General features: G+C 41.4%; 1 protein-coding gene across 7 annotated transcripts in view; it reads left to right on the top strand.

Annotated features, from left to right (window-relative positions):
* Positions 1-14,011, top strand: part of phactr1 (phosphatase and actin regulator 1) — a 292,118-nt gene extending 278,107 nt beyond the window's left edge. For all 7 annotated transcript variants that reach the window (XM_052016089.1, XM_052016093.1, XM_052016092.1 and 4 more), the window contains 3 exons: positions 3,612-3,752; positions 11,605-11,681; positions 11,777-14,011. In XM_052016089.1, the coding sequence (XP_051872049.1) occupies positions 3,612-3,752; positions 11,605-11,681; positions 11,777-11,792 (234 nt within the window). In that variant the 3' untranslated portion in view covers positions 11,793-14,011. The remainder of the gene's footprint in view (positions 1-3,611; positions 3,753-11,604; positions 11,682-11,776) is intronic.
* Positions 14,012-21,673: the final 7,662 nt, after the last annotated feature.

Genomic DNA, 21,673 nt, shown 5'->3' with positions numbered 1-21,673 from the left:
TTGGAAAATCCATCCAATTAATTGGCTTTTTATTCAGTGAGATAAGATTGCACCTTCTGGGCCTGTACATTCCCAAGTTCATTTGAGAATAGGTGAATTTCAGCAGCTTCATTTTAGTGGTTTTATTATACCCCCTAAAGCCCACAATCAGTTAATACTTCATAACACCTTACAGCCAGTGTAATCCTTTAGTAGCTATAATTGTAATACCAGGAAAATAAGGCATTGTAAAATAAACCTGAACAAAACCCTTAGCATATAGTAAATTAGGATAAAAATAACTTGATTTGTACAATAAAAACAGAAAATGCTGTAAATACTCAGCAGGTCAGGCAACATATGTGGAGAGAGAAACAGTGTTAAGGAAGTAGAGTATTTGCAGAGTGTTTTCTATCAATATCATGACCTATGTGAGCTAAGGACCATTGCACAGTCCACAGTTTAGACTGAGATTACACAATACAAAGTTTAGCACCAGAAGTAAACCCTTTTCTTTTGGTGTGACATGGGGCAAATTATATGCTGGTTTTATCGAACCTGGCAGGCTCATTATATGAGAGAATGTTACAAAATTATAAAAAATGAGCTTAGTAAATAGTTCCATTGAAGCAACAAAAATATTGGAAATTCATATTAATGCCTCCTCTAAACCTAATATCTGGTTATTATTTACACACTAAAGAACAAAAAGTACAATAACTTGCTTTTATGTATCACTTGCATAATATCCTAAGGCATCCTTTCCTAGGTAAGAAGGTGAAAACTACGCAAGCTGTCTCCGGGTAATGAACACCCGAGTTATGGACTTTCAAACGAGCTTCCATTTTGTTATTAAATTCAAAAGTCTGATTTGTGTGCGTACATTTGTTCTAGTTTCCCCTCTCTCTCCATTTCTAGTAATTCTTCTTTCTTATCAGCCTTTTATCCTTTTGATGCCACTCATTACAATACTGTGGAAGTGTGGTTACCATATTGTGATTTTTTTGTGTATTTTCTGACTTAGGGACAAAGTCAAATAAAGGACACTTGTAAAAACAAGAACACATTCATTACCCCGAGGTGGCCTGTACAAATTCTCCAGATAATCCTTCACAATCTCTGTCTTCCTTCCATTCCAGCTTGTCATTCCTTATTTTCGTCACTCCTCCACTGACAGCCATGCTTTAAGTAGTTTCAACCTTGCGCTCTAAATTCCTTCTCTTACCCTGTCTGACTCTCTATCCTTCTCTCCTCTTTTAAAACCTCCACCTCTCTGACTAAGCTTTTAATCACCAGTCTTAATGTTTCTTGATGCAGGGTTTCGACCCAAAATGTCAACAGTTCCTTTCCCCCCATAGATGCTGCTTGACCCACTGAGTTCCTCCAGCAGATTGTTTGTAACTCCAGATTCCAGCATCTGCAGTCTCTTGTGTCTGCTCCTTAACATTTCTTTATCCAACTTGGTTTCATGTGAAATAGTGTAGAACATCTCACCTTATCAAAGGCATCACATAAATGCTGGTTCATTTCTATTGCATATACCAGAGCCCATAGGTTGACCTGAGGCTTTGCTTTACAATTAAAATAATGTAAGATAAGATACCTTTATTAGTCACATGTACATTGAAACACACAGCAAAATGCACCTTTGCGTGGAGTGTTCTGGGGGCAGCCTGCAAGTGTCACCACGCTTCCGGCGCCAATATAGCATGCCCACAACTTCCTAACCCGTACGTCTTTGGAATGTGGGAGGAAACCGGAGCACCCGGAGGAAACATACGCAGTCACGGGGAAAACGTACAAACTCCTTACAGACAGCGGCCGGAATTGAACCCGGGTCGCTGCCACTGTAATAGCGTTACACTAACCGCTACACTACCGTGCCGCCCACAGTACAGAGAAACAAAGACACAGCAAGCTACATGCAGCCACCCTGGCATTAGCTTTGCATTGTCATATCTGAACAGATCACACGGAATCAGTCTGTGATTTCCCCAGTTACACGCCTGGGTTGGTTCCAGACTGGGGCACATTTGTAAACTTGGCCCACCATTGATGAAGCAGCAAGCAGGCTTGTGATAGCGCTGGAGAGGGTGCAGAGGATGTTTTTTGGGATAGAGTGGTTCAGTTCAGAGGAGAGACTGGAAAGGCTGGGCCTGTTTTCTCTAGAGTGGAGAAGCTTAAGAAAGGACTTGAATGAGGTATATAAAATTATGAAGGGTTTAGGTAGGGTAGACAGCAGGAAACTTTTTCCCATATCAGAGGTAGATAAAACTTGAGGACATAGATTTAGGGTAAGGGTTAAGAGATTAAGAGGGGATATGAGGGGGATCTTCTTCACCCAGAGAGTCGTGAGTACCTGGAATACACTGCCTGAGAGAGTGGTGTAGGCTGGGTCATTGACAGCATTTAAGAAGTGTCTAGAGGAGCACTTGAAGAACTTAGGCGTAAAAGGCTATGGACCAAGTATTGAAAGATGAGATTAATAGGGATGGATGCTCACTGGTCAACATGGATGTACTGAGCTGAATGGCCTGTTTTCATGCAATATGACTCTCTGACTACGACACAGAGACATAGCCCACTCAAGGTGAGTAAGAGGGCATATGCTGCGGGTATGGTGGCCATTCGACTATTGGACAGTTGTAAAAGTCCATTTGATTGAAAGGAAGTCCACCGTTCTTATCTGGTGTGGTCCATTTGTGACTCTAAATTGGCATGATGTTGGCACATACATTGTCTGAAGGCCTGCTCCTGTGCTGTACATTCCTCGTTCTAGAACACAGCAATATGATTGAACAATTAGGAATGGATAACTGTGATACCTAAGCCCAGTGAGTGAACTTAAAGAGTAAAACAGGGATATGGGCAAGGCTAGCACCTATTGACAAAGTAGGATGACAGGGACAAACATTCAGGAGCAGTGGAATGGTAGAGGATCAGTTGGCTGGGGTGTATTCTAAATAAAGGCCAGGACTCACAGCACCAGTGACCCAGGTTTAATTCTGATCTCAGGTACTATCTGCATGAAGTTTGCATATTCTCCATGTGACAGTTTCCTCCCACATCCCAACGACATGGTTAACTGGCCAATGTAAATTTCCCCTGGTGTGCAGATGAATATTAGAATCTGGAGGGAGTTGATGGGAATGTGGGAAAAATAAAAGGGGATCAGTGTAGGCTTGGTGCGAATGGGTGGTTGATGGTCGGCATGGACTCAGTGGGCCTGTTTCCTTGTGGTATTGCTGTAGGCTTGAAACAAAACACTAATTCATAATTAATGCAGAATCATTATTACGGCGATATGATGGATATGTGCAGTCAGAAAACGACCCTGGCCCACAGCAGAGCAAAATGGAACATTGAATCATGCACTTCCCACGTGTTCCCTCATGGTAATCATAGGCAGTACTCAACGTTCTTGCTTGGTGTCTCCCCTGAGCTGTGAACTGACTGTCCAAGTGTTGGTGAGATTACTTACCTACAAGTAAGCCGATACAGATGTGATAAATGGGACCCACATATATCTTGAATGACCCACCTATATAGCCTGGTATTGGAAAAGATTACAAGAAGGTGATGAAATTTAATCTTTTCTTGTAAATGTGCAATGTCAATTTTGTTTTTTCTAGCTTAGCCAAAGGCCTACTGTGGAGGAATTGAGGGAGAGAAAAATCCTTATCCGTTTCAGTGACTATGTGGAGGTGGCTGAGGCCCAGGACTATGACAGACGTGCTGACAAGCCGTGGACAAGGCTGACAGCTGCTGACAAAGTAAGATGGCAGGAAAAAATATACAGATGTGTTGGAATGGTGGAAGTATTGAAAGCGTTTATTTTAACTAGTTATGCAGAAAACTATCGCCACAGCAAATGATACACAGCAATAATTGCCATTTTACTAAATGTGGATTTGATGTTCATATTTCATGTTCACAATCTAGACAAAGAGTCACGACCCGAACCATCGACTGTCCATTTCCCTCCGTAGATGCTGCCTCAGTGTTTTGTGTGTTGCTCCAGATTCCAGCATCTGTAGTTTCTTGTGTCTCTATTTCATGTTCACACTCCTACTGAAATGTAAAGAGCTTTGTACAGATCACAGAGCCAAGGCACAAAGTGAATGCCTCTGTCCCCTGAACCATAGGTTGAGCATCAACTATAACCAATGAATTGTACTTCCAGCAGTACAAGACTCAGATCTTTCTCAATAACTTAACTAGTTGTGTTTCTGTGCTCCAATTATGACAGATAGTAAACATTGTATATGAGGGCACCCGTACACATGCTCAGCTTTAAGGCAACACTTTCACCACCCCTAATTTAAGAATCCTAAAATATCGACCGTTCCTAAAAGAGTGGTCCTTGAAACTGGGGAGGAAAAGCCCTTAGGTTTCTTGATTCCCAAGAAGTTTATCAACAAGTCATTGTCCAAGAACCTCTTCCCCCTAGTTTTCCCAAGTCTTGAATTTCTTACCACCTGCATTTTCAAACATCTACCTCTATCAGGGGAGTAATCCTAAACCTAAAGGTTTTAGACAGCTAATTTCAGTGTCGTTACTGCAGAGTAGGTAGTGCTAGAAACATGCACTGGGATCATCATGCCAGAGTAACCCTTGTCCCTTTGAGTCAATGCAAGATGCATATTCCACCTCACGGTCATGATCTAATTTTCTATTTAGTATTACTTACAATGTTTACTGTGCTGCTACACATATATGGGACCCAGCTTCATGAGTGTCTGGTACAAGCTGAAGCCAGCAAGTGCTGATTGAAGCCACAACTGCCTCCCTTAAAGGGAAGTGCTCTGTACGCCTACAACTAATGGTGGAAAATCTTGTCGCTGATGCTGGAAACCAGGCGGCACACAGAGAGAGCAAGCAAAAGGATTCTTACACCTTGGGTTGACAATGGTGGAGGAAAGTGAGGGGACTTCCCTCTACAGATATGAGGAGGCTTGCCAGGCCAATGGTCACATGGGAGGAAGTCCCAACCAAGGTGACCACCAAGGGTGAAAGCACCACAGAAAATTTAAGAGTTTCACTTGTGTGACACAGGTTAATGAAAGCATCATCAAATCCCATCCATCACCAGCCTCTCACACTGTTACTTGCAACCCCCCTCTCAAAACCCATCAGTCAGAACTCCTACCTTCAACTTGTATGTCACATTGCCTTCTCACACACCACTGCGCCAATACATGCATTCAAACCTTGTACGTTCCACACATTGCCAGCTATTCAGGAAACAGAGGCACATTGTACATAGCAAAACACTAAAAGATTTCACCCTCCATTTCCAGAAGTAGACAGTACAAAACAAACACCTCCAGAGTAGACTGGTGAGGGGCAAGCATGGTTCACTGGTCTGGAGGGCGGAGGTTTATTGTTGAATTGCTGCCACAGTGTCCTTGGCCAGAAGTGGAACAGTGACCATTGAAGATGATGCTGTGCTCCTACCTAATTCCTCTTCTCACATCTCTCGTTCTACAACCTCAACTGCAGATGGTGTAACCATTCCCACTTCCACTCACCATGAGCCCATTGTGCCTATGTGCTTTCTTTAAGTCAGCAGAAATTCCAACCAAACGGTGGTAACTAAGCAACAAGCCAGCAATGAAGGAAGCACCCCATCACTTGTTCTGCAGCTACCAGCTCAGACCCTATCGCTGCAGGTACTGTAGATGGTAAGCGATGCAGAAACTACATGTGGTGAGCCTTTGGGCAGCAGTGGTATGCAGTCTGGTCAGGAGAAAAGGGAGCCCAGGTCCTAGCTCCCAGCAGTACAAGGATTGTGCTCCAGAAGACTAGGATGAGGACTACAGCAGGGCAATATTCAGTTGGAAATTGATGGGAACACACCAGGCACAGTGCAGTGTGGTAGGCCTGGTTGAAAACCTGTGCTGGGGTCACAGAGCATGGGATGTCCATCTCCAACCTTGTACAGATCTTTGCACAGAGCCTGAAGCCCATCCATTGCAGGGCGGAAACAGTGGTCAGCTCCATATCACAGCCCAACTTCACAACAAGTGACTGTAGTTGCCTTCAAAGGACATATTTAAATAGGTTTTCCCAATCACAATCGTGCTATAATCATTGCAAAATGCAAATAGTGTTCTCTAATCCATCGATCACATTCTGACCAATGTATGTTATGGAAACAGGCATTATAGCAGAACTACCTGTACTATGACCTTGTTGTCCTTGTAAATGAACAGAAGTGCTCTTTTACCTCTTGGGTATAGCCATAATGATATTTGTAGAAGCTAAACTTATCCCTAAACCTCCAGACTCATCTTAAATAAGGTAAATGATTTGAAAAGGGCTGATGAGAAGTGGAGACTTCTTACTCCAGGGCTTTTCTAGCCATCACATTGTGTTCAACTTATTATTGGAAGAAGCGGCAACCTGACACACACACCCCAGAACGAGCAAGTTGTGTCAGATTTCATGACATATTCAGAAATGGGGATTGCCCCTCAGAACACAAGAGTAACAGCTTCTTTCAGTAATAAAATAGTAAGAAGGTAGTCAAAAAAAGTCTCACAGTTATAAAGCACTTTTCCTGACCTCATAACCTCTCATCTTTATGAAGTGTAATGTAGGAATGTAGGGCTGTAATGTAGGAAACAAAGAGGTGAACAAACGTTGAAAAAAACATTTAGACAGGTAGATGGATAGGAAAGGTTTAGAAGGATATGGGCCAAATGCGAGGAAGTGGGACTAGCTCAGGTAGGCATGGACAGTTTGGGCTGAAGGACCTGTTTGTATACTGTGTAACTTCCATCTAAAGGATGACAACAGGTTTTAAAATGTTAATGTTTTAATTGATTATTTCATTTAACAACTTGTTAGAGAACAGATGAGTAGTGTTGCCTTATTAGAAAGGGATAATCCAGCAATATGAATGGCAAGGAAGTTAAAATCGCTCAAAAATTTGGATCATTTCTAGAGTCTTAAAGGTTACAAGGATGAGATGTACTGATGTGGCCATGAGGAAGTCATTGAACAGTGGTGTTCTGCAAGATGCATCATTGTTTTTTGATGTATATTAACAGCTGACTTGAGGGAATAGGCCACAATTTCAAGATAAACAGATGCCACAAAATTTGCAAGTGTAGGAAACAGGAGAAAGTAATAAGCTTGATGGGGATTTATACCGGCTGATAGAATGGGTGGACACATAGTGGATGAAGTTCATTGAAGGAAGGAAGAGTGAGAAGAAAATACAGATGCTGCAATAAAATAAAGACCTGGCTGTGTCACTGGATAGATCTTTGATTGTGGCTGGAGTGGTTAACTAAGGGGTGACATAGGATCCTGAGCTTTGTATGGAATAGGCAAAACATTGTGCTGAGCATTAGTTTAGCCCAGCAGCAATAAAGGGCCCAATTCTAAACACCAGACTTCAGAAAGGATATGCCGTGCTTTAGAGAGGATACAGAACAGTTTGACTAGAGGTGAGGGATTAAGGTTAATGGATCCACTGAAGAAGTGGGGTTGTTCTATCGAGAATGGAGGAGGTTAAAGAGTATATGTGAGAGAGATGTTTAAAATAAGTGAATGTTCAAGTTTTTGTCATGTGCACAAGTACAGTGAGATACAGATACAATGAAAAACTTGCTTGCAGCAGCATCACAGGCACTTAAGTACAAACAACATACAGAATATAAATTATACACAAATTATACAAGACAGTGAAGATAGAGAGAAAAAAAGACTGCAAGAACGACCTTAATGCAAAATAAAACACACAATCAGAGACATGTCCATGGTAGAGCAAGAGGTGGTCTTTAGTGTGCCGTTGCTGAAGGCAGTTGACTACCTCTTGGCTTACTACAGTGCTTGTGGATAAGAAATGCTGGTGTTTCTGCTAAAGGGAAACCCCATCAATCAGTGAGAAGACAGAACACATCCAATTAATAAATGGCCATACTGCAGCCATTGCAATAGTGTTAGAGAGCAGTGAAGGCTCAGGTTGGTTCACTGAACAACAATACAGTAGGTGCTAGGTACTGGATGAAGGGAGAGCATTCTTCAAAGTCTTTGCAGCTCTGCTGTTGTCACCCTGACTTGCACTTTGCAGATGATGGAATGATTTTGCAAAAGGAGAAGTCCCTCACAATGGTATTCACATTCTCCCACATGGTGCCTAGTTCAGCTAATTGTCTGCCTTCTGCTGATCCTCAGGATGTTATTATTGAGAGGAATAGGGAACAATGATGTTATTGAATATTATAGGGAAGTGGTGGGTGATGCAGGTGATCGTTGCCATGCACCAGCGTGACATGATTGCAACTTATCAATTAGTCTTCCAAGTCCAAATGGTAGCAAAATCTGGACGAATTTGACAGGGGACTGCCACTCCAATGGAGCTGTGTCCTCATGGATCTCAGGGCCAAGGCACCTCCTGACAACATATCCAGAGCTGACTGCATGCCGCCTTCTTCCTTCTCCTCCTCTCCTTGCTGAGAAGGTCTCTGTCCTTGGGATAGCCCAATTTTGGAGGATGCAGCAGATGAAGAGTCCTTCAGAGTATCGAAGGGTGCTTCCAGATAGTCCAGGTATTATCAATCGCACCTTGACTACCTCAATGGCACTCTCCACAAACCTCAGCCAGCAACCTAGATTGGAATGAGACACCATGAAAGTAGGGAATAGCTCATCCTCCAGGAACCATGCTTCTCTCTGGAATGGTGTGGACACAGTGAACCACCTCAGCATGAACACGCCATGCAACCTTCCTTGATGCATGATGTTTATCATGAGGGATTTTGCAGTGGATTGGTGACTGCTGAAGGTTCTTGAAGAACTCTGGTGTCACATGTGAAGTCTAGGGTGAGATTTCGGTGCAATCTGTCAGTTCATGGGTTAGAGGGCAGATATCATCCAGACATCAGTGACCTTCATTTCTAAAGACACAACGGTGCAGGCATGGGCTCGGGACAGAGCAGGACGGGTTAGATCTAAATCACTGGCTTAGCCCCCAGATAAATTGTTCCTCAGGCAGCGGGAGGCACCCAGAAAACTCTTGGGGGAAATAACCTTTGCTGGACAAGGCTTCTCACCTTCCTCCTCTGGCTTTGCCCTTGACCTCTCTCTTCCCTGCTGCTCCTTGTCCTGCTGGAGGCATAGAAAGAGCCAGGCTTGGGTTCCACTTTCGGCCAAACTCGCTTCAAGACTTCCAGTTGCAGCCTTCAGTGACCTCTGCAGCAAATAACTCCAAACCTGCAAGCAATTGATGATTCCTTTCAATATTGCAGCTGCTGGATCCCTCCCTGCTTTCCAGGGTGTGGCTCATTCACAATTCCTGTGTGTGAGCTGCACGATATTAATTGCATAAATGGAAACAGTTTCATAGGGAGATGGCTCAAGGGTCGACATCACCTGCGCTAACTCTACAGGTAGAAATTGGATTGCTGCTAAAAAGGGCACCAGGACACCATTGTGTGATTAACCTGTGCCTTATCATTTAGGTGATGCAGAGGCATCCAGCAGCAAAACATGCAGGGATGCTGCTTCCGTGATTTTCCATGACACACAGGTCACTCATGCCTGCTATCTTCCATGGTGCCCATCAAGCCTGCCTTAACGTTGCTTAAAGGGATCCTGCCCAGTAGGATCTTCAGCTGTTGCTTGTGAACTCTACTGTGGCCCCACTTACTGTAGGCTCTTCAGGATCCAGCCCACCTCCTGAGCAAACACCACCCCACCCAAACTCAAGGCCCATCCCTGTCCCCAACCATACCTGACCGAGCACACACAGAACCTCCCACCTACTACTGACCCTACCCCACCCACACTCCAATTACTGATCCTATCCCCACCAAAAACCCTGGCAGCCTACCCTCTGACCGCCAAACCTGCCCCAATCCCTGAATCTCCCCATCATTCCCTGGCCCTTCCCTCAGATGTATCCTATCACTCCATAAAGATCTTCCCTTTGAGTGGACGACGAGGCACGTTCAGTATGGTTTCACATGCCACTGAACTTAACAGGGGCAAGGTGCACAATCAAACTTCCCTTGGCCTGCCACAAACTATATCCAACACCTCTTTAGAGGCACCAATCAAATTCCAGGCACTTAATATCTGACTTCTGAAAGCACATGGTAAAGGGCAAGAAATTAAATTTAATGTAAACTTTAGATATACCTCACCCTGCCAACAGTGCGCAAGTGGCAAAAGGAATACACCCTGAATACACAGAAGACTTGCTTCCTCTATAAGTTACCAGCCAGTGATGTCACAGCCCTGAGGTCCTCTCTGGGAGCAGAAGGGTCTGCTTGTTCCAGTTGTCCCCAGGTATTAGCCTGCTGGTCACCCCAGTCCCAACACTACTACAGTGATGTCAAATTAGACCTGAGGGGTGGTCCTCCTCTGTTGCAGATTCTAATGTTGTAGCTACCACAAGAACAAGAACTACCCTACCACAAGAACTACCCTGCCATGAGCACTACCCTTCTGCAATAACTGGGATGTTCCATCCTAGGGTTGATGGCCTTCCTTGTGATGGCAGCTTTCATTGTGACAACCTATCAATGCATAAATCAGGAAAACAGGCAAGTGAGAATGGAAGAAGGAAATCCTAGCCATCACAACTCTGCTTTACAGAGAACTCAAAAAATAAATATACTTAAAGGTCCCTGACTGATACTTAAAATATTGTGTAAAGCTTTATTATTTCAAAAGATCTCTTGTTGAACATGGAAATTAGTATAAAGTAAATTTAGTAATTACAAAAAAAAGCATCTTTGTTCAAAATGAAAATAGTTTGGAATAATTTACTAAATAAGGTAATAGAAATGAAACACAGATGCACAAGAAGTATTGGTTTCAAAGGGAAATGGTTTTTTATTGGATTTAGAGCTTACAATTTTAGTTTTTTTTTGTGGGAACGCCGAACCAAACATTGAACCCCAAGCAGGTCAGGCAGCATCTGTGGAGAGAGAAAGACACCTGTTCTGATGAAAGATCATCAAACCGGAACATTAACTCTGTTTCTGTCTTTGGAGATGCTGCCTGAATTGCTAAGCATTTCCAGCATTTTGTTTTTGCACCTTTGATGCCCCAGGCAAGTCCCTTTATGCCTTAATTGCTTTTGTGTGTCAGATATGTCCTGTAATGGATACTTTCCAATTGTCTAACAAGTTCTTTGTGAAATTGAGCTGAATCTAAAAGCAAACGCAATCAGGTTACAAAACTTTGGGGAGGTGGTGGAGCAGTTGGGAACACAGGAAGAAGAGATCATTTACAAGGAGGGCTGTTCCATATGGACTCATTTGAACCATGTATAACGGAGGTATCATTACCGATAATTTACTTTGAGTCAAAATGCAAGTTCTGGCATTTAAAGTTAACTTTAACTCCACCTTGGTTCCAGATTCCTTAACTTCCTTACTTGACTAAAACCACCAATTACTGCTTTTGAATTTTCAGTTGACCTAACCACCACAACTGCCAGGGGGAAGAGTTCCAGGTTTCCAATACTCTTTGTGTGAACTAGTTGTTTTGTGATATCCACAAGCAGGAATTTGATAGGAATATTAGTTTAAAAAATACATAAACAGCACGGGAGTAAATTAAACTCCAAAGTCCCTCTAAATTTACATATTTTTTCATTTGCAGGCTGCTATTCGTAAAGAACTGAATGAATTCAAGAGTACTGAAATGGAGGTGCATGAATTAAGCAGGCATCTAACAAGGTAAGTGAGCCAGTTTTGCGTCACATTGAATGGAATATTTTCATATTCTAGATAAAGCCATCGATTAAATGTTTAAATGTTTACATTCTTCTCAGGTTTCACAGGCCCTAGCCATTAACAGTGCAGAACCACAGTGAGTCTTACAAAAACCTGAAGTGCTAGGACTGTACAGGTACCTATTAATCCCAACTGGGACAGAACTCTTCTAATTGCCTTTGTGTGTCGGATATGTCCTGTAATGGATACTTTCCAATTGTCTACCAATCTACTCACCTTCAAGAGTCGTCATGTCCTTCCAGGGATTTGATCAGATGTACCACATCCATGAGCTGATGTTGTATTTAGACATCTAGTACTGTCATTCACTGTTGTCTCGTTCTCTCTTGTTATTTATTGCACTGGGTGGTGCATAAGGGTGAAATCCCCATCTATAGTATGCTTAATGCCATTATGTCTGTGATGGAGGTGAGACAGCACACTGCAGTTAATTCTCCAAAAGAGCTCCATAAAGTTCCCTTCGGTTAATATTACTGAACTTTTACCACACTATTGCTTTGTGACCTTAACTGAGGCAACGGCATCCAGTTTATCAGGCACTGGCTGGAACTAGAGGGAGAAGTTATCTCTGATAAATATTCTTCATTCAGCAGGTCGGTGGGAAGGGGTTTACCCTGCACTATATGTAGCAGATATATTTATTATAAAATATAAAATAAAATGACACATAATATTAACAATAAGCAGCAATGTCAAAACTGTATCAATAACAAGCAAAAATGCAGTTAACGATGATCTGATTGGATGGAGCACAGGTAACAGACCACTGTAGTTTGTTTAAGGACGTTCCTGCAAATGGTTAAATGAAGGGTTTCTTCATTGCACAGATTGTATATATTGAGTTTTGCATATGCAAGAAGCTTCTTCCACATCCAGTTTGTTGGTCTAGCAGAATAAATATATTACACTTCCAGATTACAAACTTTCAGATATTAGGTAAGAATAATGCTAACGAATCAAGTCCAATATTCAATCAAAGCCTATTATAGCATCTTGCAGCAATGATTTTATCCAAGTCATTTGAGCATTGTGCTGCATGTTAGATTGGATTATGGAAAGGTTAAATAAGCATCTCTTTAGTTTGAGAAAGTATATATTGTAAGATATTGAAAGAAAAGGCCTGTAACTTGATGATGATAATTTGTATGATATGTTACACATATGGCTGCATTTTTCAAGAAAGACTTTCTACCCATAATCGAGTGCACTATTTTGTGCAGGAAAGTAAGTGAATGGCAGTGTAAGTCAAATGAGCCATCCGTTTGTGTACAGTGAGGAATGAGTGTGACTGTGTACCAACCCAGGCAATATGTGTGAGTGGGATGCCGTTACCAGGCAATACATCCCTCCATGGAATATTTTCTAAAGTGATCATTATTCTGAAGTTCAGCATCCAGGATATATGTGCTCAATTAATCTAATATTCTCAACCTTCATGTACCAGTTTGATTTTAGATAATGTGGCTGTATCAATCAGAGGCCTTGGTTCTTAAACTACACCTAATTCTATTACAAAGTCATGATTTGGCTTTGAACATTTAGAAGACAATGATGTTATTCTATTTTTTTTATGATTTCTGTTAATAGAAAAGGAATCTCTAACAATGGCCTCAGTAGAATTACAAGGGATGGAAATCTTGCCATTAACTTTAAGAGAGTCTTTAAACTACTGTTGCCCATTAACCAAATATTACCATTACCATTTTTGTTTTTAATTTTTTCTCCCAGCATTTTAACCAGACCTACTGAAAAATTCATATAGGTACTGTTGATGTTTTACTCCTTCATACTGGAGCTTTAACCATTCTTTTTTGTGTGTGTATTAGCTAAACCATTCAGAGTCTTTGCTGCCCAGTTAAGTCTCCAATTCCTCCATGTTTCAAATGGTCTGAACAAACTGTGTGAATTAATGTGAATGTTGAATACCTGTACATAGTTGTCTTTGTAAAGGAGTGGAAGTTGTGACTGTTCCCCCGTGCTCTTCCAGTACTGTACAATTAAAACAAAATTGATGTATGAAAACTTGTAAATAACCATAAAAAACGTTTGACTCTCTAATATGGTTTGCTCCAGGCTTTGCCATCTGTACATACTGAATTTGCATGTTATTGTATAACTTAAATTACTGTCTACAAGTTTGTTTCAAATGATGTATACAGTTTCTTAAAACTAAATTTTATTTAAAAAAAGTTTTTTAGTCGTTGGCATTCAACAACTGTTTTTACACAAAAGGGGCTTCAATTTAAATAGTTTGGTTAAATCTAATTTTGCTAAATAACTAAATAACTGGTCCCATTAAAAGTTAAAACAAAGGCAAACTGGTGTCATTTCATTTTCACAGTCATTTGATGCAAACTTCTCCAGGTTACTCAAGTTTGCAATGAGTACATATTGTGAGTTCATTAAAGATAAGGCAATACGACTCCTGCTACTGGATCTCACATGACATTCGGAAAGGTGGGAAATTATATCCAATGGACACTATAGCTGCAAAGAGGTTTACATGCAAACATCTAATGAATACCAGAACCATATGGAGTGGAGAGGTAATGATATTAGTCAGTGTGCAATGTTGATTTAATGCCAGTGCTGCCAACTTCAAACCATTATTGACCCAACTTCATCCCTTAATTTCACACAGGCAAACATAACAATAAACAGTGCAAGGCATCTCCCATCATATTACTTAAAGGGATCATGAACCATTAATGGTTAGGTACTGGATTATTTCCTTTCGCTTTTGCATATGACTAAAGGTTCACTGGTCCTCAGGATTTGTTGACTGGTGCTCAAGACCTACATTTTATGTTCCAGAACCAGTTGCTTGCAGATAATGAATGGCCTAGTATGGCTTTGTCTCAGAACTGAACAAAAAGAGAATGAGCAGCGGCCACACAGAGAATAGGAAGTAGAGGGAAAAAGATTCTCAGCAAGAGGCCACATCTGCAGCAGATGTGTTGGGAACATTTTGTTTTGACCTGAACTGCAGCAATGACCAATTCCAGACACTTGTACTTCACTAATGAGATTGTAAACAAGTTGATGATTGCTGCAGCTGCAATTCAAGTCTCCGAGCAGGGAAAGTATTTATGGCTGCCAATGTAACTGTGCCCCTGGACCTTGATGCAACTGGCTCCTTCCAAGCAACACTTTGCTGTTTGCTATATTGAGGTTTTTCATACAATGGGAATAAACAATCACCAATCTTCAAACCATTGAGGAGTAAACTTACTAATATAGACAAGATAGCTTTCCGAATTAAGTGAGGAAAGTTTAGTGTTTACTCTAGAAATATATATCTATTTTAATGACATCAGCATGAATAATTAAAGAGCAACCTGGTTATCCATTAGGTGTAGCAAGGAAAACTGATAATTGATCAACTGTCCCCAACTCTTTGAAGAACAGATTTATCAGGAAGTCTTACCTAAAAGAAATCTCTTTGCAGTTAACAACTGTTTAATAAAATGAATTCCAAGAATTTAGAAAATGGTACAGCATGTACCTTACTGAAAGGGAGAATATGGTTTGTATCTTTTTCAACAGCTCATCACAGAACACACATAGGATTGGTATGAAACTAAAAGATTTTGTCTTGTTGAGCTAATCTCTCAAACCCATCATTACTAAAGCCTGTTCTGTAGACATCATCATGAAGTTTCTTATGCTTACGACATGGCAACTATGGAGTGAAACAATTAAACAAAAAATATTTCGTAGCAAAATTAAATGTGGGCTCTTCAGAAGCACAGGCAGAAATTATAACAGGCAAATAAATACATGATTGAGGCAGTTAAACGTATTTTGTATCTGAAAAACAGAAAATGCTGGAAACAGTAGATCAGGCAGCATCTGTGGAGAGAGAAATAGTTAATGGTTCAGGTCAAAGAACTTCTGTCAGACTTCTTTCGTTAATAAATATGGCATTTTTACAGGGGGACCACGACAGTGAAGAATATAAATAGTGAAGAAAAAAGTATTGTGGTACTTCAGAGACCAAGAATTCTCAAATCCACTGAACCTGATAAGCACATCATGGGATTTCAAGTGATTGCCCACATAGTTGATTCATCTGTGATAATCCTCCAAAATTCTTAGATTCTGGGACAATTCTACAGATTGGAAAGCCCCAAATTTAACAACAGTGTTCAGGAAAGGAATAAGGGAGAAATTAGGAGATTTTCCACCAGTCTGTCGGATATAATTATTGTGAAGTTGCTAAAATGTATTACCAAGGAGCAGTCTCATAGGGTGCAGTTTGAACAGAATGCAAAAAGTCAGGAATTTGGTAAACAAGAGAATGAGTGATCTCATTCTGAAATTTAGTTTTGCATTCAGAATTGAGACTTTAATTGTTTACAGCTTTAGACAAAGGTTTCATAGGGGGTAATTGGGTGGTTTCATTAAAACAGGATACCTAAATGTGTGCTAATTATTGTTCGCAAAGGCCAAGTCGGTACTTAGCAATTTGGGCGTGGTTTAAATAGAACCATAGAACAATACAGCGTAATACAGGCCCACCATGTTCTGCTGACCTTTAAACCTCGCCTAAGACTATCTAACCCCTTCCTCCCATATATCCCATTTTAAATTCCTCCATATGCTTATCTAATAATCTCTTGAACTTGACCAACGTATCTGTCTCCACCACCACCCCAGGCAGCGCATTCCATGCACCAACCACTCTCTGGTTGAAAAACTTCCCACTGATATCTCCCTTGAACTTCCTACCCATTACTTTAAAGCCATGCCCTCTTGTATTGAGCATTGGTGCCCTGGGAAAGAGGCGCTGGCTGTCTACTCTATCTATTCCGCTTAATATTTTGTATACCTCTATCATGTCTCCCCTCATCTTCCTTCTCTCCAATGAGTAAAGCCCTAGCTCCCTTAGTCTCTCATCATGATCCATACTCTCCAATCCAGGCAGCATCCTGGTAAAACTCCTCTGCATCCTTCCTATAATGAGGCGACCAGAACTGGACACAGTACTCCAAGTGTGGTCTAACCAGAGTTTTGTAGAGCTGCATCATTACCTCGTGGCTCTTAAACTCGATCCCATGACTTATGAAAACTAACATCCCATAAGCTTTCTTAACTGCCCTATCCACCTGTGAGGCAACTTTCACGGATCTGTGGATATGAACCCCCAGATCCCTCTGCTCCTCCACACTGCCCAAAATCCTGCCATTAACCTTGTACTCTGCCTTGGAGTTTGTCCTTCCAAAGTGTACCACCTCACACTTGAACTCCATCTGCCACTTCTCAGCCCAGCTCTGCATCCTATCAACATCCTTCTGCAAGCTTCGACAGTCCTCCACACTATCCACAACACCACCGACCTATGTGTCATCTGCAAACTTGCTAACCCACCCTTCTACCCCCTCATCCAAGTCATTAATAAATATCACGAAAAGCAGAGGTCCCAGAACTGATCTTTGTGGGACACCGCTAATCACAGCCCTCCAATCTGAATGCACTCCCTCCACCACAACCCTCTGCTTTCTACAGGCAAGCCAATTCTGAATACACACGGCCAAGCCTCCCTGGATCCCATGTCCTCTGACCTTCTGAAGAAGCCTACCATGTGGAACCTTGTCAAATGCCTTACTAACATCCATGTAGACCACATCTACTACACTACCCTCATCAATCTTCCTGGTCATCTCCTCAAAGAATCCTATCAGGCTGGTGAGGCAAGATCTTCCCTTCACAAATCCATGCTGGCTGTCCCTAATCAGTCCATGATTCTCTAAATGCTCATAGATCCTATCACTTAAAATCCTTTCCAACAGCTTGCCCACCACAGACATAAGGCTCACTGGTCTGTAATTCCCTGGACTTATCCCTACTACCTTTTTTGAATAAGGGGACAACATTTGCCACCCTCCCAATCCTCCGGTACCATTCCCGTGGACAACGAGGACTCAAAGATCGTAGCCAACGGTTCAGCAATCTCCTCCCTCACCTCGCAGAGCAGCCTGGGTAATATTCCATCAGGCCCAGGGGACTTATCTGTCCTAATATTTTCTAACAGCTCCAACACATCCTCTCTCTTGATATCTACATGCTCTAAAACATTAACCTTACCATCACTATCCTCAGCGTCATCAAGGCCCCTCTCTTTGGTGAATACTGAAGAGAAGTATTCATTGAGAACCTCACCCACTTCCACAGCTTCCAGGCACATCTTCCCACCTTTTTCCCTAATCAGTCCTACCTTTACTCTCGTCATCCTTCTGCTCTTCACGTACCTGAAAAAAGCCATGGGATTCTCCTTAACCCTACTCACCAAAGCCTTTTCATGTCCCCCTTCTTGCTCTCCTCAGCCCCTTCTTAAGTTCCTTCTTTGCTACTCTATATTCCTCACGAGCCCTATCTGATCTTTGCTGCTTACACCTTATGTATGCTGCCTTCTTCTTCCTATCTAGTTGTTGCACCTCTCTTGTCACCCATGGTCCCTTCATCCTGCCATTCTTTCTCTGCCTCACTGGGACAAATTTATCCCTAACATCCTGCAAGAGATCCCTGAACAACGACCACATCTCCATAGTACATTTCCCTTCAAAAATGTCATCCCAATTTACACTCTCAAGTTCTAGCCTTATAGCCTCACAGTTTGCTCTTCCTCAACTTAATATCTTCCCGTCCTCTTTGCTCCTATCCTTGTCCATGACAATGCTAAAGGTTATGGAGCAGTGGTCACTGTCCCCCTAATGCTCACCCACCAAGAGATCTGTTACCTGACCCGGTTCATTACCTAATACTAGATCTAATATGGCATTCCCTCTAGTCGTCCTGTCAACATACTGTGACAGGAATCCGTCCTGGACACACTTAACAAACTCTGCCCTGTCTAAACCTTTGGCACTAAGCAGGTGCCAATCAATATTTGGGAAGTTGAAGTCTCGCATGATAACAACCCTGTTATTCTTGCACCTTTCCAAAATCTGCCTCCCAATCTGTTCCTCAGTATCCCTGCTGCTACTGGGGACCTATAGAATACTCCCAGTAGAGTAACTGCTCCTTTCTTGTTCCTAACTTCCACCCACACTGACTCTAGGGGATCCTTCTACATTATCCACCCTTTCTGCAGCTGTAATAGTATCCCTGACCAGTATCGCCACCCCTCCTCCTCTTCTCCCCCCCCCCCTCCCTATCCCTTTTAAAACACTGAAATCCAGGAATATTCAATATCCATTCCTGCCCTGGTGACAGCCAAGTTTCTACAAGAGCCACAATATCATAGTCCCATGTACTTATCCAAGCTCTTTCATTACTCTTATTCCTGATACTTCTTGCACTTAAGTAAATGTGTTTAAGTAAATGCTGCATATAATCAAAATCAGAAAACTGCAGATGCTGGAAATCTACAATAAAATCAGAAAACACTCGGCTAGTAACCACATATAATCAGTTTTGCTCTCACACAGACAGCAGCTTCAAGGAGCACAAAGGAATCCAGCAACAACCTCATGCTAACTTTACAGAGCTTGGAGCCTACTCTTTCCTTCAGGGAAATGCTGAAAACCATCTGGTAGCTCATATTTAAGTTTTCATTGTTACACAAACAGAAGCCATCCAACGTCTAACGCTTAAAAGGCTCAGGTAAGCATCTTTGCCTAACACTTTCCAGGTCTGATGCATCTACAATTCATATTCTATTAAACTATATTCGTCTCTTCACTGTAGTTACAGTAATGACCACCCACAGCAGTGCCACCTTTTGTTATCACTACTGCTATTCTTTAGCCACAAAATTTAGAAGCAATCACCTTACAGTGACAAGTTACTTCTGGTTTATTTAACAAATATCTATCGCCCTCCTTTATCAAACTCCATATGCATCAGACCTTCAAGCACTGAAAGTGCGCTATCAGAGGAAAGTGAAAGTGGGTATCCGTGGTTACTGTTGCCACAGAATGCTATTAGCTCTACAATAATAACATCTGTGGGACTTGGGCCAAAGAGGTTTCAAACAGGCCTTAATATTGATGTACAATACTGTAATAATACAAATGTTGAAAAGTCAATCAAATATTAGTGGTAATACAATCCTGGGTGATCATTCCCACAACTGTAGGTTATCTTCTTAGTTGTGGAACACAAATGGTCAGGAGAATTTAAATTTTGGAGATGCATGATCTACAATTCTTCCATTTGATTGTCTTGGGTGACAGATATGCAACTTTGCCCTTAAGTTCCGGTTACAAACTATCACAACTAGCTGACACCATGCTAAAGGTACAAGATGTGCTGTTTATGTTGCGTCCCAATCTGCATGCCTTAAATGTTGTTCTGGTCCACGTGCATGCATTTGCTCTTCATATTTTTCACATTCCTATTTAGCTGCCTTGGCAATCTGTCCATGGCAACAGCTATGCTTCTCATCACTCTGTAGGCCAGCTTCCTTGTTAGTCTTGAAATTGGTGCTGTGGTAGCTTGACTCCATAGTAACTGCTTCCTATATTTCTGTTCTGAAACCACTTTGTGCAACCATTTTTGCAGCAACTGGAATATCAGTTCTGCCAATAAGAACACTTCTACTAATTAATTGGACACAGTACAAGTATAGATATTTCACAATAAATATTTTAACACAGCCACTAAGGTTCTCTATTTTCATTCACCAGTTGTGCCTTTGCACCATGAAGTCCAGTGCCAGCATTTCTCAACATTTACTATTACAGGATTTTGCTTTACCCTTAACAGAGATAGTTTCAGCCACAAACACAAAATGTGGTGACCGGAACTGGTTGCAATACTCTACCTGTGGCCCAACCACAATTTTAAAAAGTTCAGCATAATTTCTCTGCTTTTGAACTTAATGCCTCTATTTATGATGCATGCTCAAGATATTCTTTGCTACGCTTAATGTCTTGCCATTTAAAAGACTGACTTTCCAAACTAGTCAAACAGTTTGGACTGTTCCATTAGATTCTTTAAGTTCTCAGTGTCAAACGGGAGGATAAAAAACACCAGACATAAAATATCAAAATGAGCAAATCTGTTCTCAATTTTTTTCAGCAAATTTTAATTGGAGAACTAAATCTTGCCCTTAAATTATAATAATTCACCTTTGCCTGAATTTCTACCATGTAGTATGGAAGATCACAATCTTTTTTTGTACTTTGAAGTTTCATTCAGGTAACCATTGATAGTGAAATAACATATCGATGATCCATTCTTGATTTGCCCAAGTTGCTCTTTTTGTCTCTGATTTCAACAGATCACTGAGCTGAAAAGTTATGTCTATTTTTCCTCTCTATGGATGTCTGACCATTTGTTCCTTTTGTTCCCTCTAAGTTGGTTAAGCCTTTCCAATACCTATGCAGGACATAATTCCAAAGTACCCAGCTTCTAAATAATGTTCATCAATCTCTGAAAGTACATTGACAAATTACCAAAGCAATTAGATAAAACTCAGCTGTTTCTGTCAGATCAATACATAAGCACAAGGATAGCTTATTTTGTGAATTATGTAATGGACAATTAATACAATATGCAAGTAATACTGTCATTAGGCCTGTTATGAAAGTCATGAACAAAGGGCTTTAATTGAAGCAAGAAAACTGGTCTCGGAAACCTTAACTGGCTGAAATCCTGGTTTCAAATTTCTGATCAAACTTGGAAAGTTTCTCAGCAGTGTAACAAGGCCAGAATTTCTCTTCTGTGACCCAGCTTAGGTAAGCTTGTTCTTTTAAGACATCAAGATCTAACTGACATGCCTTCCCAAGATTATGTAAAATGTATGTCAGTTAAGGCAGGCCATTTGTCAAATCTGTCATTGTTAACATTTACCATCCACAAAGGTGAATAGTCAATAAACAGTCTGTTCCCATCATTATAACCTCTTTTCCTGCATCCACATCCGAAAAAATTTAATGTCATCATGGTTTCTACCTCAATTGACAGTCTAGAAGCAAACCTCATGGCCT

Source organism: Pristis pectinata, chromosome 5 (assembly GCF_009764475.1).
Source record: "Pristis pectinata isolate sPriPec2 chromosome 5, sPriPec2.1.pri, whole genome shotgun sequence".
Lineage (NCBI taxonomy): Eukaryota > Metazoa > Chordata > Chondrichthyes > Rhinopristiformes > Pristidae > Pristis > Pristis pectinata.
This window is presented reverse-complemented; position numbering and strand designations above follow the sequence as displayed.